Source organism: Oryzias latipes, chromosome 14 (assembly GCF_053564925.1).
Source record: "Oryzias latipes strain Hd-rR chromosome 14, Olatipes_Hd-rR_3.1".
NCBI classification, from domain to species: domain Eukaryota; kingdom Metazoa; phylum Chordata; class Actinopteri; order Beloniformes; family Adrianichthyidae; genus Oryzias; species Oryzias latipes.
The window spans coordinates 25,995,482-26,020,052 of NC_136250.1; the positions used below are offsets into that span (position 1 = coordinate 25,995,482).

The window sequence follows — 24,571 nt, forward strand, 5'->3', positions numbered from 1 at the left end:
CCTTTTCAGGACCGAATCATCGATGCCGGTCCGAAGGGGAACGAGGCCCGTTTCATGAACCACTGCTGTCAGCCAAACTGTGAGACCCAAAAATGGACGGTGAACGGAGACACCCGGGTGGGGCTGTTCGCTCTCGTTGACGTCAAAGCAGGTCCGTATCTACCAAGCACAATGCATTCGGGCTGGCAGGCTTCATTTGGGGTCATGGTTCGATTCCTTGGATTAAACACGTGAATCCTGAAAAATGTTAGCTTGCACTTCAGTTTGATTCGCTTCTGAGAACGAGGTGTGTGAACGCAAACCAAACCAGAACCGAAACATTCCGCAGCCAAGGAATCTGAACTTTTAAACCCTGCTGAAACTCTCCTCTGCCCGTGGTTCAGGCACGGAGCTGACCTTCAACTACAACCTGGAGTGTCTGGGAAACGGGAAGACGGTGTGCAAATGTGGAGCTCCGAACTGCAGCGGCTTCCTGGGTGTGAGGCCGAAGGTGAGGCGCGCCTGCAGCAGAGCGCTGCTTCAAGGGAAGAGTCGGCGCTAACACTGCTGTGTGCTCCCCCCCTCAAAGAACAACCCTCCCTCCGATGATAAAGGCCGTAAGATGAAGAGGAGAGGCCACGGCAGGAGGAAGAAGAAGGTGGTGTTGGCCAAAGAGCGAGAAGACGAGTGTTTCAGCTGTGGAGATGGAGGGCAGATGGTTTCCTGCAAGAAACCTGGATGTCCTAAAGTCTACCATGCAGACTGCCTGAACCTCACCAAGAGGCCTGCCGGTTAGTGGGCTTTAGAATATAGACTTCTGGAAATGCACACTGTGACAAACAAAGCATGAAAAGTCAGCTTGAAGACAAAAATACTGTTGAACAGTTGACACTTGACATTATTTTTTATTTAAACTCTTCAAGAGCTACCGCCGGCATACAGGAAATAGAACGTTCTTCGAATTATTAACCATTTAATGTAATTCCAATTCCAATAGATTCTGCAGCGCAGAATAGAAGCTTGGGGCACACATGGAACACTGTACCATCGTAAAATGTTCTACCAGAATCAGTGGGTTCATGATAGATGCCTAAAAACGTAACTATTGTCAAATGTAGCATGTCAGAATCTGTTAAAAGTCCTATCTCATGCTTTTCTTAAGCCTTTCAGAGTAAACTATATCCATTTATATGATAATGTATTACCTTTGGCACACTAAAGAACAATTTTGTTAATGAAATATTAGTCATTTTTGCAGATAATTTTCGATCTCTTTGGCTCCGCCTTTCTCTCCTTGTGGGTGCCGCCCACTTCATGACGTCAACCTAGAGCCGGCATTTGCAGCTCGTCTGTGTTTCTCCCATGAAAACAAACAACATCCGAGATTTTGCACAGATAGATGTGCATATTGTGCATATATTTTTTTCAAAAGAAAAGGCGGTTTTTGCAAAACACTGCTAGCTCTGTGGAGAAAGTGGGTGTTAGTCTGGCAGCGCAGACTCTTCCTGGAAGGGGCGGTTCCTCACTTGTCTATGTCAGAATTTGTCTACTTTGACTGCTTGAGCTTCAAAATACATTGGAGTTACAGTCATTTTGTAAACAGTTGAAGTGGGACGGTAGTTCGAAGAACGTCCAAACCGGAGTTAAAGCTCTGCTGTTAACCCTTGTGCTATCTTGTGGGGTCCAGATGACCCCACTGCCAACGTTAACGTGGTTAACGTTGGCAGTGGGTCACAAGATCACAAGATAGCACAAGGGTTAAAGGGTCAACGTTGTTCTTTAACTGCAGTGGAAAGCAGAAAAAACAAACATCCATCACCTTCACCTGCTTTGTCCTATGTGGGTCACATAGTGGATTTTTCCTGTGTGGGGGGGTCTAGTGTGGGTCACAGATTTGCTGGGGCCTATCCCACCCACTTTAGGATGAGTTATCATTAAAAAGATTCTTTTTTTTTTTAAATGAACAGATTCTCTGACTGCTTTGAACCAAACCTTCACTTTTTTATTGGAAAAGTAAAAAGTGAAGCAAATTATTTGTTTGAATGATTATTGTGGGTTAAATGAGCCTCATTATTCATGTATATGAATTCCAATAATCAGGAGCAGGAAGCCAGTCTGATGACTGTGGAGCACAGGGGTGGCAGTATCAAAAAGGTTTTTTTGTTTCTGCTTGAATAGAAGAAATAAGGAAGGGGGGGGATTCTGTGCTTTTAGGATGGATTTTGTGAGTCCTAATGAAGAATCTGTCAGATATTTTCAGTTCATCTTACAATTAATGGTTTCTTATATTTGCTTCTTCTTTTTTATGAATCTGTTGAAGTTAATCTGCACAAATCTGCATTTTGATGTGATTCTCTTTCATTTGCCTCAAAGCCGATCTGAAGGTCTCCTGATGGTTCTCCTCGCAGGTCGGTGGGAGTGTCCGTGGCATCAGTGCGACGTTTGCGGGAAGGAGGCGGCGTCCTTCTGCGAGATGTGTCCCAGCTCGTACTGCTGCCAGCACCGCGACGGCCTGCTTTTCATCTCCAAGCTGGACGGGAAGCTGTCCTGCAGCGAGCACGACCCCTGCGGGCCGGAGCCGCTGGAGCCGGGGGAGATCCGCGAGTACAACCCCGCTCCCAGAGCCCTCACCTCGGGTCTGGGCATGGCCGTCATCCCCGCCGCCGCCGCTTCCAGCTCCGCCAGGAGCCTCCGCCAGACCGACAGGGGCGCCCACGAGGGGGGTGACGGAGGAGGCGCCGGCGAGCCTTTCCCTCCTTTCTCCATCAAAGTCCCCATCACCATTCCAGTCGCTCCTCCCGCTGCTTCGCCCCCCCACACCGACACTCCCAGCAGCCCCTTCCACCTCCCGCACTACTCACCCATCTCCTCCTACGAGGAGGAGAGGGATGTCTTTGAGGAGGACGAAGAGGAGCTGCTGGAAGACTCCCACGATGACGGAGAGGCGGTGATGGAGGAGGAAGAGGAGGAGGAGGAAGGGCTGGACTACTTGGAGCTGGAAGAGGAGCAGGAGGAGGATGAAGATGAAGAAGAATGAACAAACCAGTCACCACGGCGGAAAGGATGACGCTGTTGTGGCGTGGATGTTCAGAGATTTTTTTCTCCAAAACTAATTTATTTAAACAGATGAATTGTGAAGCTTTTAAATAAAAACATAGTTATTGATAAACTGACATAAATATAAACAATCTTTTATTTATGCCGCTCCTAACCTTTCCTTGTTGCACTCGTGCAGCTGAATCCTTGACGCTCGGATTTTAGGCCTCATTTTACTCATTCATGTCTGTGCGGAGGGTGGGGGTCATCACCTGAACTCACCCCCCCTCCAGCTGAGTCCTCCACACTCGTGCTGATGCTCTGAGCGGAGAGTCTGTGACTGCTGGGAAACTCCGCCCTCATTTGTCTGGACTGTTTGATCATTTCACGCCAAAACGAGGAGAAGAGGAGGACTCCGTGTGGGTCAGAGTGGCAGTGGGCTCAGTGTGTGCGGTGCTGTATGCTCCTTATTTATACGCTGTACTGTGACGCACAATTTGTGACGATGGCGAGCCGGCGCTCCTTCCTCGCACCTCCGTGGAGGAGGAGCAGAGTTTTGCACTGCGGTGTGTTTTTTTGTTTTGTTTTTGTTGTTGCTTGAAGCTCCATGTTGTGTCTCCTGGAATGTTTTAAGGGAACGATCCAGCACCACACTTCCTCCCAAACGCATTTTTACTGCCAGCCCGTCCCTCCAGTGTAACCCGGACAGCTCTGAAGATCCGACCCATTCAAATATCTCCTGTAAACGTGTGTGAGAAGATGAAAACGATGAAGAAGCACCTTGTAATAGCATCTGTTTTTAGATGTGTCTGTCCGACATGAAATGACATAACAAAACATCCAAAATAAAGTTAAATATGGAAAGAAATCAGAGTTGATGTTTGGAGAAACGCGCAGGAATTTATTCACAAAAGTATTCAAACACATAAATGCATCAAAAGTTTGCACAATAACACTAAAATAAGTTTAAACGAATTTGATGATCACTTATTTGGCTAAAAAAAAATGTTTTATTTCCCATAAAGCCACAGTGGAGGGGTGAAAGAGCCACATTTGGGTCTTTTACCGCTTCACTGTGGGTCCATGGATAAACACAATATAGTAAAATGATATTTTATTCAAAAATATAACATGTATTTTTTTAGATCCACTGTGGCTAAAAAGATATCATTAAGTTACATTGTTGTTTTTTTTAACCATAGGCTCTTTTACCTTTCCACTCTGATTCCATGGCTAAAAAAAAATACATTTGAATAAAATATATATGTATATTTGCCAAAGAGCCATTTTGGAGGGATAAAAGAGCCACATGTGTTTTGGGTCCATGGCCAAACAAATATAGTAACAGTTTATTTTCATAAAAAAAGTAATGACATTTAATTTTTTAGTTCAACTGTGGCTAAAATTTTATTTTTTAACTGTAAAGCCATGTGTGGCTCTTTTAACCCTCCACTGTGGCGTCACGGATTAAAAAATATAATAGAATAACACAAAAAAAAGGAATCTTATTCATTTCAACCATAGTGTTAGGGTAAAGGAGCTGCATGCTCCATGGCTAAATAATTAAAATGTTTTTAAAAGGTGTTACTTATTTAGTATAAATCCAGTTTTAGTTTGTAAGATTTATAATGTACGGTATACTAAAGTGTTTCTATAACAGTAAAATAAAGAGTGTTTGTGCTAACAAAGTAAATTTAAGAGGTTTTGTGTAAACAACCAGTGAATGGAGAGATGTTGTATTAATAACCCTTGTGCTATCTTAGATGACCCCACCCTTCCATTGACGTGTTCTCCCTACCATGACAAAGGTGGATAAAGGTGGAAAGATTTCATGTAATCCATGGACACCAGTGAAGATCACAAATGATTGAAGAAAAAAGGTTCAGCGCACTGTCTAGTCCCAATGTTAAAGTGCGTAAGATAGCACAAGGGTTACAACTAAAACTTTGATCAAATGTTTGATCTTCCGTTAGTTTAGGTTATGATTGGAAAAAGTTGAAAGTACATATCTGAGTTAGGTGAGAGGATAAAGACACACCGATGTATACCAAGAGAAAATGATGCCTTGTGTTGTATGAGGTTTTCATTGGAGAGCATTTTGATTTGATTTTTTTTTTAAATTTGATTTGAAATGGTTTCTTTCAAGCAATCAAATAAGAAGAATACACAAAAACAATACAATCATCAGTTATACATTCATACAATGATGAATCAAACTTAGGATAATTAGACTAGATTAGATTTTCTGCAGCAGGATGATCATAAGTTGCACAGTGTCTTTTATTTTAAAAGGGATTAATGTCTTCATCAAAAGTCGACATTTTCATGATTAGAAACAAATATATACATTTCTCTTAATATTTCTGCTTTTATTCTTGGCAAATATAACAAAAGTTAATTGATGTTACATAAAAGTAACAGACATGTTTTTTTAGGCTTTGGGGCTTCATCTGAATTTTGGTCAGAGAAATTGTCCCTTGTGGCTCTTTTAGGGGTTGAGGTTGGCAGAACATTGACTGTATATGAGAACTGGACTGAGTGACTCCTCCCCTCTAGTAGTCCAAACAGAAAGTAGCTGCTGGCTCCAAGAAGCCAACATCTCATAGGCTGTGTCCGAATTCGAGGGCTGCGTTCTTCCTCGGCTGCATTTGAAGGCTGCTTACGTCCTAGCGCCGCGACAAACGCTCTCCAAACTCAACGACTGCTTCAAATGCGGAGTGCATCCCAAGATGCATTGCGGCGATTTTCTGACATCAATGGTGGACTGTGAAGCGGGACCCTGAGTTGGAGATAATTACACCTTTTTATAATTACACCTCGAAGATTAAAAGTTAGATCAAATAAACCAGGAACATTTTGAGCTCCATGCCTGGTTCAATACTCCTCTCTGTTTGGGACTCACGGTTGCTAGGCGACAGGACATTAACCAATGTAACGGCTGGAATTATCTAAAGCCTAGACTCGTCCAAATTCACAGTCGTAACATCCGGCCTACCCGCTTGACGAAGGACCCGGCCAACGTCGACCGGAACCTCATTTGGTTAGAACTTGAAGCAGGTATTTTCCATGGGTGACATCACACTCACTCAGTCCAGTTCTCATATACAGTCAATGGTTTGGATCATCCTGGTCCAGAACCGGAGTCCTTTGAGCTCATGGTCTGATGGCTGGACATTCAGGACTTTCTAGAAGAGTTAATGATTCTAACAATCAGGTCCTGAAGCTGCAGGAGCCCCATAACATCACACTACCCCCTCCATGTTGTCCTTCCTCTTCTGTGTCAACTATCCATGGAATATTTGTCCAAAAGTTTAGGGAATCAGATGTTTTTGTCAAATGTGAGATGAGTCTATGTCTGCTTGTTGCTCTGCAGTGTCCTTAAATGCTCCCATCTTCTCTTCCTTATGATCGTCTTTTCTGATCTCCTGATGGACTTCCTGATGTGTTTTTGGAGTCATTGTGGTCGTTCCGTCAGTCCTGCGATGGCGCTGCGCTGTCAAACTTAGTTCTTGTTGTGGTTCTCTGAAGTTCCAGTCTTAGAAACGTGTCCTATAGACTGCAGAGTGTCGTGACCTTAGTCTGTCTATTCTTTCTATAGATGGAAGCATTCCAAGCCTGAATGTGGTCAAAGGAAATCCTTCAGGAAGTGAAGCCAATAACTTTCACACAGGATCAGGCAGGTTTTTCACCATTTCTCTTCTTTATAAGGGAAAAAAAAACTTTTTGCACAAACTCAGATCATCTTTGTGTTTGTTCTAAATCACTTAATCAAATGGGAAAAGGAGATTTTCCACATCATTGCAGATAAAAAAAAAGTCATTGCGCATTGTTGTTTTCCCTCATTATCAATCATTTATTAAAACTCCAGATCGGAAACATTCCAGATTTATTTTACACATCAATGTTTCACAGTCTTCAGTAAAAATATTTTGCATCAGAAAGTCCCAAATGTCCCAAACCCAGAAGCGAGCGTCTTATTTCCACTGGCCTGCCTTAAACCATCTTGGCTGAAGTTTCACTGTGGCTCCAGATGTTGCTGTTGGTTCCACATTGCGACACGTTGCTCTGCTGTTTGTTACCACAGACAGGAGTAACTTCAGTTTGTTACTTAAAATCCTGCTGCCGCTCAATGATTACAACCAAGTTTCGTAAAGGTTTTGCCGCTCTTTCATAACTGAGAGAAAAAAAAAGGAAACTGAGTTTATTTCAGGCCATGCAGAACGCAGAGATCTGGAATTTGAACCGGCAACTGTTTATCCCTCTTAACTGAAGTCACAGATGTAAGCGGCAGAGCTTTTGAGTGTTTTTCTGGGAGCTGAATTAGTGTCTTCGTGGTTCTTCTTGAGAACCCATCTTTAAAGCAGGCTTTGTGTCTGTGATTGAATACTTTCGTGCGCTAGAATACATCCAAATCTGTCAGGAAATGAACAGAGACGCTCTCAAAGCCGCTTCTGTCTGGAGGGAAGGCCTCTGCTGATGTTTTTGGCTTCGTTTCATGAAGCTCCTCCGGGTTCGTGGTAGTGTTTTGCCCCTCCCAAATACATTTGTAGTCCACAGCAAACGAAATAAAACACAAACATCTGTAAACGTCTGCTGCACTCGCTCCTGTGAACAGCAGCGCTCCCTCGTCGGCCTCAGATTCTGCAAGTTTTCCCCTCTTAGATGAGATACTTGGGAGGAGTGGACATTTATTCTGGATTAAAGTCCGTCTCTTAATCCCTTGTAGGAGCAGATCTTTGCTGCAGGCCTCAGTTTGTTATGGCACACACGAAATGAAGGTAGCTTACAGTTCTGTTCCAGCTTTAGCCGCCCAGCGTGTCCAGGAAACGCGACGCCCCTGTTTGCCGTCCTGCTGTCCAGGAATCAGTTACCGTGGCAACAGGAGTAGAAGTTGGAGTTTTTCTTCTGATCCAAGTTGACGTTGGTGTCTTCTGGCGGAACAAAAGCAGAGACGGGGCCGAGTTACTGCAGCGTTTGTGTGTCATTCAAGCGCACAGCGACTCCCTCCTCTTCCTCACAGCTTCCTCTTGCTCCTCATTACACAAATGGAAAACAACTGAAGGTTGTGTAGTGATGATCCAAAGTAAATAGTCGCTGTTCTGTTGAATTTCTATCCAATCTGACATCAATTAGAACTAAAAATCAAGTAGACTGTAGTTTATGTGCAGCTGTTTAACAACGTTTTCCCGGGCAACAGTTCCTACGTTTGGGTAACATGTAGAAAAACTACAGACAGAAAAATGTTACGTCTACAAATCTATTTCAATTGACTAAAATACTAATGGAATGATTTACTTTCAAGGACTCAATAATGAAGTATTATTGGCAATTTACAGCTGTTGGAGTCTAATGATAAACTGCATCAGATGGACAGTTTGAACGGGAACTTCAAGCAGCTGCGTGGACCTTCAGTTAAACACCTACGGTGGCCCTGAAGGGCAAATCACATCATTAAGTCACTTCACGCAAAAACCCCACGACGACAATGTAAAAAGCGAACTAAAAAGTAAAACGCAACATTACATTTCAGAAATAAAAATCCCAGAAACCCAAAATGTAAAAAAATTAAAACAAACTTTAAAAAAAAAAGAAACAAAATAAAAAGTTTCGTAAAACAAAAGTGAATTCCAGAAATCAAAAGGAAATATTAAACTGTAAAAGTAATCTCAAAGAAGAAATCTCAAAAAGTAGGCGTTATGGGACATCACTGATTGGAAGATGACGTCTGAGTGAGGAAGAAGAGGGAAAGCAGAAGGATGTTTTACCCAAACTGTGGTAAAGACTTCAATGAGCAATCATCACCCAACTGTTGCAGTGGTCAGAAGCTTAAAAAAATGACTTCTGTCAGAAGATATCGCCAAATAACTTCCTGTTGAAAAGGTGAACAAACATCATCATCCAATCCGTGATGTCCGTTAATAACTACCTACCTTTTCTGGTTTCATATTGTGTTTCATTTTTTCTAACATATCATTTGGATTTTTGGAATTTTTTATGCTTCGGTTTCTGCAATATTGCTTTGCCAGATGAAAACACATTCAATGATTATCAGAAAAGACTGAAATAAAAGGTGATTTTTCAAAAAGGCATCCTTGTCATTGTCACTAATTTAAAACCTGAAGCCTGCGCAGTTCTCTTTGTAACCACTAGGGGCGCTTATCCCAAAGAATGAACCCCATTTCCAATAGCCTCAATGTAAAACAGCCAACAATTGGTTTCTTTGCAGAATTCAGGGTAACTTGAATGGGTCATGTGACCACAAGGCATCTGGTTCTGTTTGGATCTGTCCCCCTGAATGCATACAGGTGTGTAACGAGGGTTAAAAGTGCACAACCATGAAGAAGTTTTTGTATTCATGAAGGTGAAGGAAGCATAACTGGCGGCTGGAACGCTCACCTGTCATGTACTGGAAGGCAGTGCTGTTATAGTCCTCTGCAACCTTCTGGAACATCTCGTCTGGAAGACAGGAAGAAGGAATCAGGGCGGGACGGGAACCGCTTCAGGACTGACGAGGAGCTTGTTTCTGTCCGACGCTCCATCGGTTTTCATAGATGCCAGAGACGTAGAAGTCATCCTTCATCTCTACGCTGAGATCCAACCAGGAGATCTCAATATTCTGTCTCACTTTAATATTTTAGAAAAAGTTGGGAAATGACGTTCATAAATAACCTTTTTCAGGACAAGTAATAAAAAAAACTGGTTGTAATGATAGTTTTCTACCCATCCTGGATCACATGGACTCCATCTTTCCCGCCTCGTTATCTGTTTCTAATGGGGCGGAGCTTCACTGCCACAACACAGAGGTTTCACAGTGAACAATATGGGATTCAACACAATTTTAGGTTGATGCTTTTTTTAGTCTAGTTTTCATCCTAAAACTAATTTGTTTGCAACTAAATGACCAGTTCTAAAAGTTAAAAACTTAAAAAAACAAACGGTCAAATCAGGAAAAACTAAGGAACATTTATAAAAACAAGAAATTGTGTAAAAAGAAAATCAGTTCACTCTGTTGAAAATTGTGTTTTTAACATGTTCTGGTGGATTTTTTCTCGTGATGGAGGACAATCTATGAAGAAAAGTTAATATTTTCTGAGTTTTTCTTTATTAAAAAAAATGCCGTTTGAAAAAGATGTTTTTTTGTGACACAGAAAATACGCTGGGCGGGCCATAAGCCCCCTGCTGGGCAGTACAGAGCGGAGCAGGGAGCTTGTGGCTTGCTGTAGTAGCTTCTTCAAGCTTTTTGCAACTCAGAAATGCCATTTTGATCTTTTAATTATCTTTACATCATGAGAAGAATGTCACAAGAACAAGTTAAAAACACCAAAAGCACTATTTTCATTTAAGTGGTTCTTTAATCTGTTAAGCAGGAAACATTCCCTTTTCATGCCAGCCCAACAGCTGCAATCAAACTAAACTTACCCACATTTTTTCCTGTTTTACTGGACGTCTCAAACAGCTGCGCTCCGATCTCTGCGTGTGAACAGGAAGGAAGATTGTTGGCATCCGTCGTGCACCCGGCCGAACTGAGCTCGGCCGTGGAGCCGGATGACCTCACCTTCAGCAAAGTCCTGAGCATCGTGGAAGTCGATCTGACGCCGGCTGCGGTCGGCCTCGATCAGGTCGCTCTTGGTGCCGCACAGGTAGATCTTACAGAGCTGCAGGACACGACCGGAAAAAGAAAGTGTAGACGCATTAATGAATGAAGATATCGTGACTAATTTAACTGAACGGTGACTAACGAGCCTTTACCTCCTCACAGTTCTGCAGCTCCTTCACCCAGAAGCGAGCTCGCTGGAAGCTGCTGCTATCAGTCAGGTCTGAAAAGCAAAAACAACCTCAGGTCCTCAAAAAGATCAGAAGAAACCCAAACCAAGCATTTGTTTGAAACCAACAAGACGTTTCAGAGAAATAGGATCGCTGTCCTCATCAACCTGAGTTTTAATTGGACACATTTAACTTGAGGAGAAATATTTCTCTTCCTGCCAACAGAGGTGACTCAACTCTAAACAAAGATGAGAGACGAGGAAGAAGCAGACGGTGCTTGACTCAGCGTGACCACGTCCACCGGAAAATCTGTTATTTTCAATACTTCCTCAAAACTCTGCATGCAGCTGCTTTTGCATTTTCCCAAATCCAAGTCAGGCCAAGTCTGACGTACTGGATCTGCGACAGAAATGTACCAAAAAATAAATACAAATGAACAAAAAGTGTTTCAGTCAAAACTCGAGTCTTGTTGGGACTAATCAGCAAATGCAGAGGGAGTCCAGGACTCCTCAAGGATTTAGCTGTTTGGACATTAAAGAACTGAACACAGCAGAGCTTAAAGCCTCTGCTGACAGACAGCTGAGGTTTACCGTAGCAGATGATGGCGGCCCGAGCTCCTCTGTAGTAGATCCGACTCATGGCTTCGTACCGTTCGGCTCCGGCTGTGTCCTGACGGAGAGCAGAGGTTTAAACAGACAGATTTAGAAGGATGCATCCTTTAGATGGTCTGATCATCGGATCAGCGTGGATCTCAGTCAGGGACTGAAAGAGACTTTGCTCAATCAAGCGGCGTCGACGTAAAATAAAATAAAAAACAGTCGTCAAACTGAACTCAACTCAGCTTCACCCTTTCTGTCTCCATGACAACCAGGAGGAAAACCTAAACTGTAAACCAATCATGGTGTAAAAACTGTCTCACAACTTAAAGCTGTGGGACAGCCTGTTGACCAGTGAGGTCATGTGACCCAGTGGGTAGTAATGGAGCCATTTAAAGCCATTTGGTTTGTTTACCGGGCAGGATGTGACATCACTGAAACCATTCCAATAACAGCAAAACAAACGAGACAGGAAAGGCAGACAGATGTTGAAAATGTCAAATAAATTGGTCCTGCTCATGGTCTGATGACAAATGGCCGAAAATGAAAGAATATGCCCTTTTTTTTTTTTGGTAGTACAATCTCAGATATGAATAATACCACACAATCCAGACTGTGTGTTTGGTGCACAGTCGAGTATTTCAGTAAATAAGGAATTGCTTTCCTGCAGATCAGTCTCCTGGTGGTGATTTGATGATCTGACCTACCTCTAGTTATTTGATTTTAAACGAGCTTCAATCCGGAAGTCAATGTGTTTCTGCTTTTTTTTTAGATTTGTTATTGAAGCCTGGTTTGCTGAACCAAAACGAGGTTAAAGGACGTTGTGCAAGTGTAGTGTGTGTGTGTGTGCGTATTATGCCCAGCACACTATGAGGACTGAAACAGACTGAACCTGACAGCGTCAAGAAATACATAGAGCCGTGTAAACATGAATGTTTAGTTTGACTGTTTTGTATTAGAATGAAGGACACAAACCTGATTTAAACTGATTAAAGTCCATATTTGTGAAGAATGCAACTCACCCAGATTCCCAGTGTTATCACTTTCTCTCCCACCTGGATTGGTTTGGCAACAAAAGCCGCCCCGATAGTCTGAGGAGAGGAGAAAACCAGAGAAAAAGACTGACTAGATGGCTCTGTGGGTTCTCAGTATGAACTGTGAACATTAGACCAACACAAGAATCAAGATGTGCAATTTTATAAATACTGTACAGTAGTCAGAATGAATGGCTGTGATTAACCTCCAGACAGAGTGATGTTTGTTGCTCTATAAACTGGCTAATTTAACAACAAAGTTTGGGTTTTTCACTGGGTACAGACCAGCTTTTCACACATAAAGAAATTCAGCTTAAAACTACATTTCTGTGTGTTTCTTTATTCAAAACATTGTTAGTCGGGAGCAGACAAAAGAAAAAGGCGTATGTGTGACGTAGAAACTACACTCGGCTCCCCGCTCCGCTCCATTCTGATGCGTCCACTTGTAGACAGTTAGATCCGTGTCCGTCATTTGTTTTCGGGGCATCTGGCTGGAAAGCTCCAATACTGCCCGCCATTTTTTGTCTGCGATGATAATGTTAGGTTGGGGGTGTGAAGAGCGAGCCAACAGATGATGGTAAGTGGGGGCGGGCTTGCCCCACGCCAACAACATAGAGGCAAATTTCTAATGACATACTGCCGCTCTGCAGAAACTATGTCCTAGAAAATGACAGGTTTGTTGATTTGGGCTAAAAACTGAATCATCGTGATTAAAAGAACACCGGGAAAGCTTTTAAAATTTGATCACAAGAAGAATGGAATGGCTGGTTAAATGACTTTCCATTTAAAGGTTTAAGAAGAGTGAGGAATATGAAGTCAAACCCAAAAATGCTTCTGTCTAACATGACATCTCCAGAGACATTCCCGCCGTCTGTGGTTCACTCTGAGAGTGTTTTGTGACAAAATGACCACGAACCAGCGGAAACTGCCCCGGGGCAAAAGCATAAAGTAACAGCTTTTGATGGGAGGCGCAAAGACGGGAGCGGAGCCCCGGTTTGAAGCCGACATGGACATTAGAGGCGAGCAGCTGACACTCACGTTCTGGTAGGGATGCAGGAAGCGGTTGTGGACGTATCTCTCCACCAGGCTGGTTTTGCCCACACTCTCCTTTCCCAGCATCACCACTTTGGCGTCCACACGGATCGTGCTCATCCTGATCCCGTTTGGGGCTCGGGAAGAGCCTTGGGAATATTTTCCAGAGAAACCTCTGCTGAGGATGCTGACCGGAAGACAAAAGCAGTTACAACCTTCATCCAAAAACTGAAAACTTTATTTAAAACGTGTTTTTTAACAAAGCATTCTTTGGTGTTTGCATAAACAAATCATTTGAGATTTACAAGCAGGTATATACAAACATGAAAGTGAAACCAGTGATTTTTCAGCCTCACCCTTTTATATAAACACCTCTGTCCAAACATGCCTTCAGTGTTTAAGAATTGACTGAATCAAAACCACTCAAATATAACTATTTAAAGAAAAAAATAGGAGTATTGTCAATGGTTTTACCACAACGGCTCCAAAACGGAACCAAACGGCCCAAAGGCAAGGGAGTTTTCACCCATTTACCCACTGCGCACAAAAAAACTGTTGAATTTTCTAAATAAATTATTATTAAAATGTTTTCACCACTAAATCAGCTAAATAAACGGCCATGCCTTACATTGAACCGTCTTTGTTGTTGTTTTTCTGTATAACACGTGATGTTTTAAAATCGTCGGTAATGTCAGCCGTTGAAACCATGACACAGCTAAACTCAGGAGCCCCGCAACTGAACCACGTATCTGCTCCGGGTCCGTGAGACCCCCCCCACCACGGCACAGCCAAACCCGCTTCTCTCTCTCACACACCTTTTCACGCGCCCCCGCCGGCGAGCGAAACCAGACTTTACGATTCTTCCCCTGACATCTGCTTCCCTCCGTCGACACCCGCCTACCGAGCTGGACACGCAAACGAGACGGCGGACAGCTCGCTTCGCATCTCCGCTCCGCCGTACGGAGCCGCCGGGCGCTGACTGGAAGTAGCAACCTAGCGGCTAGCGCGGGTAACGTTACAGCCCGTGTTGCACAACTGGGGAGATTACAATCTGCCGGCGGCTATTATACAATTTAATTATTTTTTAAATAATAAAAAACCCATCTTGGATATGTCATCACTATAAAAAATTTTTTATTAATAATACACTCGTTAAAAGTATACACATATATATATATATAAACCTACAGCTAAGCTTTTGTTATTTGGGCGGAACCATTGATTTTCCAGGAACAAGAGGTGACAAATTTACTTGTTACACAAGATATAAATATTTTTATCACGTTTTTTGTCTGTTGAACCCTGTTACATTTGGCTTTTTTGCCAAATGTAGAGAGAGAAAAGGGGAAATACTTAACTTTTATTTTGCCGCATAAACCGTTTATCATAAACATCAATTTTATTTTTCTCGTTTTGCACGTTTATGCAATATAGATGTTGCTGTGTCAAAAGACACATTTTTCAACTAGGGCTAAGCTTATTTTCCTACGACATTGTTGATATAAGTCTATCATCAGAAACTAGGTCTAAACTTATTTATTTAATTCTATTTATTTATTCGAGTCCCCCCCCCCCCCATATTTATTAGAGTGTGGCTTCAAATGGGTGATAACTGAATTTCTTTTCTTGCAGTTGATGTTTTAACTGTTGTCCCTTCATGTTGGTTGATATATTTGTGATTTTAAGTTTCTTTGCTGTTTTCTACGCTGAAAACACGTGTTGGGAGGGATGTGGTATTAATATTTGTAAACTACAATGGAACAAACCCTTTGTACTTTTGATTAACTTTATGTTTTATTTTTACTTTTGATTAAATTGAGGACAAAGTTAGATATTTTCGGAGAGGATTCTGATTGGAGTAAAGAAGTGATCATGTGATCGTAAATCTGAGAAATTATTGGCCGATGTTCACGGAAATTGTTCGAGAGCAACGTTGCCAGATCCGTTCATTATCAGCAGCACAGTTTGGTTTTATTTGTTTTTAAATATATGCCACTCCTTGGCACTTTGTCAGTGCTTTGTTTTTTATAATTTCCCAAATAATATATATTTTTACCATTGCACTTTATTATTATTAGAAGAAAAGTATTAATAAAGTATTTAATCAAAACTATATATTCAGAGACTAGTGTGTCGTGGTCTGAGAGTAACACTCCCCCATTAGAGTTCAGTTGCGTATTTTACAAATCTGGCAACACCGATTGGTAAAGACAGACGCAAACATGGCTGCAGAAGAGGCAGGCGAAGTAACTTCTGCTGGAATTTTTCAGGAAATCTTCACCTCTCCGCTAAACCTCACGCTGCTCAGCCTCTGTTTGTTTCTTCTCTACCAAATCTTCCGCGGGGACAGGCAGCCGGACTTTGGTGAAGTGGAAACGCCGCTACCTAAACTGAAAAAGAGGGATTTTACTTTGGCGGAGCTGAAGCCCTACGATGGACTCGAGAATCCTCGAATCCTCATGGCTGTCAACGGGAAGGTGTTTGACGTGACCAGAGGAAAGAAGTTCTACGGCCCAGGTAAGAAGACCGTTTTATTTACTGACACCTCTCTCTTTTGTTCATTTCTACCGACTGGGTTAAAAAAAAGTGTTACATTTAGTTGTTTGGCCCGCATAGTTGACTTTTGCAACTGGAATCTGGCGCCACACCCCCTCCGCGAGGCCCTTTATATGTCAAAGGGCTGCAGCAGCCTTTAGGTCAGAGATCGTATATATGAACAAGCTGAACTCTCTTAGGAAAATAAGTTTCTAGTAGATCAACTGAAAAGAGTTAAAAACTTCTACATTTTACAAGTCACGATTTTCTCTGGTGATATTTCTGACCCCCCCCCCCCCCCCCCCCAAAAAAAAATACCAGTTTAATGTAAACTACAACTAGGACTGTAGAATTAGTAGAACACGTTTTGATTTGTTAATTGATCATCCATTTGTAATATTAATGTTTAGCTTTGTAGAGTTGTTTGGAATTATCTTTTTAAATAAAGATTACCCCCAACGTTTAATTTTTAGTCAAAGTTTCCCTCATTCAGACTTTGTTTAGAGACTAAAACATTTGGTTCATTCTGTTTTTGTGTATCCAAGCATTTAATTAGACTGAACACATATTTGTGATGTAGATCAAATTTGAGTTTGGATTCCCGCCTGACTGTAAATGAGCAGCTTATTCCAAACGGTTTGATTGGGTAAAAACATCATGCAGGAAAGTTTCCCACATTCCCCGGCGGTTTGGTTTGCTCTTCATAGACCGGCCAAACTGCCTGGAAATGTCAGGCAAGTAAAACATTTGTTTTATTTTGGGGCATTATTGGCGACCAACCACGTGGGCAAATATATGGTTTCTGCTGTTATCTCTTATTGATAATCACCTTCCCCAGTTCAGCAGTTTTATTGACTTTTTTTTCCTTTATTTATTTTTTTACTCCCTCTCTTTATGCCACTTAGTGGTTTCTTGGCAAATTGATTAAATTATTTTTAAATTTGAAATAAACTTCGTTAAGTATTCTCACGTTTTTGAATGTGAAAGCTGCTAAATTAATCGACTTCCATTTGAAAAATAAAGGTTTAGCATTGCTGACAACTATTTATCTTGAAGTTTGATGCCCAAAGTTATGATTAATTCCACTTGTTTGGACTGAACGTTGTTTTAATTTTTTTTCTTCTTCAAATGTTCCAGCTCTGGTTGTCATAGCTACCCTGTATTTTCTATGTACTGGGCTTTTGCCTCATCCTGAGGTTAAAACAAGGTATAAATTTAAAAATTATTCCAAAGTTGTTGCTATATTTGGCCTTCTAACGGCATTTAGATCATTTGCAGGACGCAGCTGTGAGGCAGCAAACCCAACAACACTTGGTGTATTTATTCAAATTCTCATGAACAAACATTTCCAGAAATTTATGACCATTCTGTTTTTCTCTCTGACCAACAGAAAAGATATTCTGTTTGAATTGGGCTGTTTTTGTTTTCAATCTACAGTGAAAGTCAGAAAAAGAGGCACACATGATCAATCGCATTCATTCTTTCACAATAAAAGCACTTGAAGGAAGTGGTATTTTGTTCTTGTTTGGTCAGGATTTAACGTGATCTTTCTGTAAACAGACACAGAGAGAGGAGAGGCGGCTGTTTGACTTCAGGTCTTATCGCAGATATTAACCTCTGCTGCGTCTAACCTCTGACCGACACGTTTGCTGCTGACGTGCAGACGCCTGCTATGCTCTGCACACGCACGCAAAAAGAAGCTTTCAATGAAGAAATCGGGAATGAAAGCATCAATATTTACAACTGAAGGATTATTGATCCATTTAGAACTCAAACAAAACATGTCTCACTGAAAGAAATGTAGTTATTTCCTCAGATGTTTTCTGATTTGAGAGATTTGTGTTTAATTCTAAAACAGAAGTCATTATTTTTGTAATTGTGAAGACTTGATAAATAAACAAAAAAAACTGTCTCGCCTGCCTAAAACAGTGCTGCAAACCAAACTACCCCCAGACCATGAAAACCCCCCAGACAAGCCCCTGCAGCCTTCAGCAGCAAAGCAAGCCAGGGACAGTCTTTCAAAAATAAAAGCAGAGTTCACTCTCGCCTCATAGACGTCAGTTTTCCAAAATTTAAGCTGTTTCCCGGGAATGTTTTCCCGATGAGCTGAGGCTGGACCTGAAGGAGACGCTCTTCAGGGAATCTTCAGCGATCTCACGGAAATCTTTATTTTATTTTTATTTTTTACAGACACAAAATTAAGCACAAATATAAACTTAAACAAAGCCAACAAAACTAGTAAATATATAATCATAATGGACTGGATTCATCTGCGCTTTTCCAGACACAGCGACGGTCGGCTGGAGGGAGCGGGAATCAAACCGTCGATCCTTCGATCCTTGGCCGATCTGCTCAACCCTCTAGTAGTTGTAGTTGTTATGTTCAACACTTGAGTTCAATGTGTGTAAATGTTATTATTTATTCAGGGCGGTGTGTTTGGGTTTTTGTACCTGCAGATTGAAAATAACCTCTTAAACTAATTTAACTTAATTTACCTTTTTTGGCCTGTAAACGTGTCCACCCTCCACCGTACCACCAGTTTTGAATCTGACAACACTGGATTATTGTCGGGTTAGTTTGTAGAGGGTGGTGCAGCCTTTGTGTTTGTGTTCAGATTAGGATTATGGGATGAATCCGAGGCGTCTCCGGCGTTACTTATGACTCAAAGAGTTCCAGGTACCAGATGAAGATGACCTGAATCCATCTATGAAGACCCACTGTGATGAAAATCCTGTTTTTAACATGTTCTTGTGGCATTTTTCTTTCTGATGATAGAGAAAAATGAATATTTCTTGATTGAAATCGTTGTGAATCAGGAGCAGATGAATACATGCAGTTTGAAAAAGATGGTATTTTGTGATGTAAAAGCTACAACTGGCTCCGCTCCATTCTGATGCATCCGCTTGCAGGCGAATAGATCCATGGACGTCTTCGTCTGCGCAGGCATCTGACTCAAAACTGCGCAGCTGGACAGCTCAGTGTGGAGGGGTTGGTCTGCAGAAACTGTCCAAACTGTGTCTTAGAAAACAACACAGGTTTTCCTTCTAAGTTGGAAAACTTAAGAAGGATAAGAAAATAGCGTTCCCTGGGAACGCTATTTTCTTATCCTTCTTAAGTTTTCCAACTTAGAAGGATTTTTTTTTTTTGGCTTCTAATAAAGAAATAAACATCTCGGATTTGATTGGTGCAACAACTAAAAGAGTCACAGCTGTCAAACAATCACACCCAGAAAGTTTTAAATGTCTAATTTGTAGTCTTTGCAGCTGTTTTGTTGAAGTCTCTGTTTTGAGTCGATGTGTTAAACTGGGAGGAAATTGTGCGAATGTTTGTTGTTTTTTTTCGCCCACCGGTTTTTGTTCTGCATTAAAGTGTGCATGTGAGTATTCCCAGCCGAGACCATCAGGAAATTCTTCTCAGGGTGTGTTCGTGCCAAGGAACTCTTAGTTTGTTTGTTTTTACTTTTTAAGGGGTTTTGCTTTCAGAAGGTCTGACTCCAAGCAGCAGGGGAAAAAAACCAAACTTTTATTTTTTGTGGGTTTTTTTCTGTGTGTTGTCCTGCAGAGGGGCCGTACGGCGTCTTTGCAGGCCGCGACGCGTCCAGAGGCCTGGCCACCTTCTGCCTGGACAAGGAGTCTCTGAAGGACGAGTACGACGACCTGTCGGACCTGGACGCCATGCAGCAGGACAGCCTGGCCGAGTGGGAGACTCAGTTCACCTGTGAGTGGAGGCGACGCGTTAAAACCAAACCGCCAGATGAAGTAAAGGCTGATTTCTCCACATGTCCTTTCAGTTAAATACGACTACGTCGGCAAGCTCCTGAAACCCGGAGAGGAGCCCACAGAGTACACCGACGACGACGAGGGGAAGGACAAGAAGGCAGACTAGAGCGGCGCAAGGCGAGCTGCGTGCTGCCTTCGTGTTGGTCGTCCGACACATTCAGCCTTCATTTAGCTCCAATCTGTAACCACGACGACTGCTTTAGGACCAATCCTGTTTCTGCATGTGTATCCACGCTTCTCATTTCTGAAGGCAGAAACCGACGTGCTGCTGTCAGCTCCACCCTCAGGTCACTTCCTGCCTTTTATCTCGCATTGGATTTGTTTCAACAATGTTCCAGGAAGTAGTTCTCATGTTGATTGACATAATTTAATGAAAGCTGGAAAGTCTTTGACCCGAATTATGTTTTTTTTTTTTTTCATTTTTATTATTCTGACATTGTTAGAAATCCGTTTAACTAAAAACTACCTTTAGAGATGGATCGCCAACATGTTTGCTACCTGAGTGTTTAGATTGATCTCAACACAGCTTTTTCTGAATATGAAAACTTTAACAAAAACAAACATCTGCAGCCTTTTGCTCGGTTAATGTAGTTGAAGTCTAGTTTTTAATTTTCCTCCTCACACTCACAGCTTCATATCCTTCATCTCTACTGCAAAATTCATATTGTGCTCAGTCATGCTCTCTTAAAAAAGTGATACATTTGAAATAAAGAAAAATATAAATATGAGAAAAAAAGGAACATTAAGATTTTTGTGTGTGTGTGACTTATTGTGCAGTTTGAAGAGTCGCTGTGCAAAGAAATGACCTGAAACGATCATGTTGGTGCATTCAATCTGCTGTTTTAAACAAGCAAACACTACATAAGATTATAATCCCATGAAGGAAAAGACTCCTCTCACACAATCTTAATCCATCCTGTTTTCTGTCCTTTAAATTAGGCAAGCTTTGGTTGGGTCTTCAACATTTAACTCAATCAGAGCAACATTAATGCATCTTTACAATAAAGTTTGTGAATTTTAACAGAAATGTTTTCTTCTAAAGATTGCTTAAAGAAAATACCATTTTCCTTACTGTGGAGGTTTTTTGTATTGAAACTTCACTGTTGTTATTCCTTTAACTTCTTATAAATGTTTTTATTTTACATATTCTTCTGTCATACTGTGTTGATCCTTAAAATGATATTTTTGATTTAATAAAAAAATTCAAAATGATGGCTTACATTTGCTTTTTTTTTTTTTTTTTTATTGTTTGAGAATATTGCCAAATAAATAGGACCTAATGATCACACTCAGATGTTATGAATCCAAAAGATTAATTTCAAAAATTGACCAAAGACAAATTGAGTGTCTAAAAATCAGATAATTTATGTCAGTGTTATAGATATTACTTTACCACGTGGTGTAGATTAAAGTAATAAAAACATGTCTGCTTCAATTAATCCCATTTATTATTAATTTCCCAATCCAAATGCATGAGAAGAAAAATTGAAAAAAAAATATGTGTCAGAAGTGGGATTCGAACCCACGCCTCCATTCGGAGACCAGAATGCCCGCTTTACGGAAGGTAATGAACCTTGAGTCTGGCGCCTTAGACCACTCGGCCATCCTGACACGTTATGTTACGGGGGACAACTAGTAGATTTAACCACTACCCCCGACAATGAGGTGGCATTGTGTAGTAGTAGTTCATTTTAATATTACCGCAATTTTCTATCTCTTAAAAGCTTTGTAAATGTTGCTTATCTTTTTTAACCGTTTCTTACTATTCATGTTGTTACTGTATGGCTCATCCGTGTTTTGGATAAACATTTACCGCTTCTATTACTGTATAAATTATTTGAAATATTATACATATTTTATAGCTGAGTTACCTATTTCGTAGCCCATATGAATAATGATAATTTTAATAGCAGTATTATTTTTGTCTTGTTTTAATTTTATTTCAGCTGAATTGCTTAAAATTCCTATTTTATTTCGGAACCGGAACGCAACCATTTCCGGTATCTGTGCAGTCGGCAGCCATATTGTATTTCCGTTCTTCAAGGGTATCTGAAGACACAAGGCCAGACAACATGTACCGGTTTGCAAAGGCTGCAGCTAACATCAGCAGTAAGAGTGCCGTTTTACTTTGTAACTGTGGTGGACGCCGCGTTAATTATTCAGGGAACACTGTGATTTAGTTGACAAAAGGTCGGTCAGCCTTCTGTTGTAGTACAGCTAGATGGTGCCTTGCTAGCTGGTTAGCATAACTCCAAGATAGTTGATATTTCATATTAAAATTTTGCTATAAAGAGTCTGCATGTTGATTTAATATGAATCAGACTAGCTTGTACCTGAACTGACCGTGAAATCAATACCTTATAAAACGTAATGTCCTTGCTCAATAGTCTGTGTTCCGTTTACAGCTTTAATCGTTGCTAGCAGCATAAAACTTTAAAGTTTAGTGTTTGTCACCTTAAGTTTTAATTACATTTATATATCACATTTGTTTGTTTGGCAGTAAATGATGTTCTGATAAAACACATTTTGACTGAAAGGTTTAGGGCACTTAAACGAGGACATAGGTTATATCCTACTGAGCTAAAACAATTATAAAAAGTTTACAAATACACATAGTAATTGCTTATATTTTCGATAATTTGTATGAAGTCCAGAGTTATAATTTTTCTGGAATCTCAGATTTCAATAATAGAAATAATAGAATCTAAGCACTCCTTTATTTGTGTGGTCAGACCCCAAACTTTCACACTTGTCCTGAAGATCTTTGCTTTGTTTTCTTTGGTCTCTTCGCTTTAATGTACATGTGGCACAGAGCAGTTGGTGCAGTATCATCCCGTTGGGCCTTCTCTTTTTTGTGTGTAGCTGCACAGGCTATTGGTGCTGTGTGCGCGAGCTGTGATAGATTTTGCGCCCAATAGGTGAAGTAAATACCCCCCCCCCCCTTTTTTTATTTATTGGGGGATTTACAGTAAAAAGAGTTTGTCGATCCAGAGAGAATGAGCAGTTAACCCCTTGTGGTGCTATAGCAACTGCCATTCTTGTCCATCAAATGGCTGGATGGAGTAAAGTCCTTCATCACTCCAGGCCGTGTCTGCTCTGCTCTACAGTCCAGCGGCGACGGTCTTCACGCCACTACCATCTTACGCCTTGTAGGGGGTGATGACGGGAATGGATGCAGCTACTCTTTTCCTTGTTTTAAACACACGTTTTTATGAATCCTCTAACATTTTTAATCATTTGTCCGTCTAAAATTTGAAAGTGATCGTCTTTAATTGATCTGCAGTCTATAAAACCTTTTTTTGTAAAAGAGCATTTAGGGTTGGGTTGATTCTTTGTGTTGTCGTGCAGGTCGGGCTGCTCAGCAGGTGAGACATGGATCCAGCGGCCAAAACAACTTCCACGCCAAGTACGGCATGGGGGTGTTGGTCAGTGGAACCGTCTTCTGCACGGCCGTGTGGGCATATGTAAGTCCGAGCACGCTGTTCTCAACTTCCTAATGACCGGAGCAGTTTATCCTGGATGGATTCTGATGCTGAAACTTATTTTCATCAAAAAATAAACTTTCAAAAAACTGTTAAAACCAAATTTTATAAAAACGGGTTTTTAGAAGTGATTGAGTGGAAAAAAATGTGCGCATCAACTTATTATTGTAAGTAAAAAGTAATATAAATCGATGTGAAGTGCAAGGATAACATTCGTTTTTGTGGCCGTTCCTTGTTTTTTTTTTTATAGCTGTGAAGGATTTAAATCAGTAAAGATTTTTCCAAACTTTACAAGACTGCTTCCAACTATTTAAAGTACTTTTTTATCAGCAAATTTTAATTAAAACAGTTAATAATGGAATATATATACCTAATTTATTAATGCTTTATTAAGGACACATCTCAGATTTGCTCAAAGACGTTCACTTTGCAAAGTTTCTGATCTTAATTCAATTCCATTCAATTTTATTTATATAGCCCAAATTCACAACAACAGTCGTCTCGATGGGCTTCGTAATCTTAGCAGTTGGCTGTCAAAACAAATGAATCATTGCTGGTCTATTCAACGCCAGGTTTCAACATTTTTTCGTTTTATTGAAGCCATTTTTAAAACATTTTTATTTTTCTGACTGAAGCAGTATGACGTCCAAACTGACAGTTGCAACCTATGACCACTAGAGGGCGTTGGCGTGTTACTTACTCGTGTTTCTCAATAGAACTTTACGTTTCATAAAAATATGAATTCCTGCTGGTAAAACCTTGTTTAAAAAGATATGAAAAGTGGGTATCAGATATATTTTTGAGTAAAAAAAAAACTAAATGTAAGGCAGTTTTCAAAATAGCTTATAACTAGATTTTTTAACCACCTCCTTGTATTATATCACTTAAAAAACAAACATATCATTTACTGGATTTTTATAATCAAAATTGATGTTTGACCGCATGTTCTACCTCTGTTCAGGTTTTGACTCAGACCGGCATCGCCTGGAACTTGTCACCTGTTGGGAAGGTGATGCCCAAAGAGTGGAGACAGGCTGAGGAGTGAAGATCCAGCATGACACACCTGCACCTCAACTGAGACGCCTCCTGGATGTACAGATGACAAACCAATACCTGCTTCTTTTTTCCAACATGTTGTCCAAAATAAATTCCTCAATTCCACTTATGGTTTTGTGTAAATGATGCTCTACACAAGAACAATGACTGTAGCATCTAGGTTAGGCCTTTTTTTAGGCTTATTCCAATTTGTACGTCAAAGGTTTAGTTTTTTGTTTGTACAAAAGACACTCTAATTTTTGTTCAACAATGTTTGTGAAAAGTTGACGGTTCCAGGG

The 24,571-nt window shown here is 40.9% G+C and overlaps 4 protein-coding genes and 1 non-coding gene across 16 annotated transcripts in view; 3 read left to right on the plus strand and 2 right to left on the minus strand.

The window, feature by feature from the left end:
- Positions 1 to 3,883, plus strand: part of nsd1b (nuclear receptor binding SET domain protein 1b) — a 29,263-nt gene extending 25,380 nt beyond the window's left edge. For all 7 annotated transcript variants that reach the window (XM_023962402.2, XM_011483894.4, XM_078930667.1 and 4 more), the window contains 4 exons: positions 10 to 151; positions 384 to 490; positions 569 to 770; positions 2,388 to 3,883. In XM_023962402.2, the coding sequence (XP_023818170.1) occupies positions 10 to 151; positions 384 to 490; positions 569 to 770; positions 2,388 to 3,016 (1,080 nt within the window). In that variant the 3' untranslated portion in view covers positions 3,017 to 3,883. The remainder of the gene's footprint in view (positions 1 to 9; positions 152 to 383; positions 491 to 568; positions 771 to 2,387) is intronic.
- A 2,958-nt stretch (positions 3,884 to 6,841) lies between these two features.
- Positions 6,842 to 14,617, minus strand: rab24 (RAB24, member RAS oncogene family). Of its 6 annotated transcripts, none has more exons than XM_011483897.3 (9): positions 14,257 to 14,617; positions 13,448 to 13,628; positions 12,398 to 12,466; positions 11,370 to 11,448; positions 10,765 to 10,832; positions 10,571 to 10,670; positions 10,439 to 10,485; positions 9,412 to 9,471; positions 6,842 to 7,946 (listed from the first exon to the last, which is right to left on the minus strand). In XM_011483897.3, exons 2-8 carry the CDS (start codon positions 13,559 to 13,561, stop codon positions 9,415 to 9,417), a joined length of 534 nt encoding a protein of 177 aa, XP_011482199.1. In that variant the 5' UTR covers positions 13,562 to 13,628; positions 14,257 to 14,617; the 3' UTR covers positions 6,842 to 7,946; positions 9,412 to 9,414. The 6 variants fall into 6 exon arrangements, with proteins under 6 accessions (XP_011482199.1, XP_078786795.1, XP_004076816.1 ...); XM_078930669.1 differs by having other exon boundaries at positions 6,842 to 7,943; positions 10,435 to 10,485; XM_004076768.4 differs by having other exon boundaries at positions 10,435 to 10,485.
- Positions 14,618 to 15,660: 1,043 nt separating this feature from the next.
- pgrmc1 (progesterone receptor membrane component 1) lies at positions 15,661 to 20,974 on the plus strand. Its single transcript, NM_001105102.1, has 3 exons — positions 15,661 to 15,958; positions 19,538 to 19,693; positions 19,767 to 20,974. Exons 1-3 carry the CDS (start codon positions 15,664 to 15,666, stop codon positions 19,859 to 19,861), a joined length of 546 nt encoding a protein of 181 aa, NP_001098572.1. The 5' UTR covers positions 15,661 to 15,663; the 3' UTR covers positions 19,862 to 20,974.
- A 282-nt stretch (positions 20,975 to 21,256) lies between these two features.
- trnal-caa (transfer RNA leucine (anticodon CAA)) lies at positions 21,257 to 21,366 on the minus strand. The gene is made up of 2 exons: positions 21,329 to 21,366; positions 21,257 to 21,302 (listed from the first exon to the last, which is right to left on the minus strand). It is a non-coding gene; the product is annotated as a tRNA-Leu (tRNA).
- A 353-nt stretch (positions 21,367 to 21,719) lies between these two features.
- On the plus strand, positions 21,720 to 24,398 carry cox7b (cytochrome c oxidase subunit 7B). Its single transcript, XM_004076769.4, has 3 exons — positions 21,720 to 21,864; positions 23,104 to 23,219; positions 24,199 to 24,398. Exons 1-3 carry the CDS (start codon positions 21,828 to 21,830, stop codon positions 24,280 to 24,282), a joined length of 237 nt encoding a protein of 78 aa, XP_004076817.1. The 5' UTR covers positions 21,720 to 21,827; the 3' UTR covers positions 24,283 to 24,398.
- Positions 24,399 to 24,571: the final 173 nt, after the last annotated feature.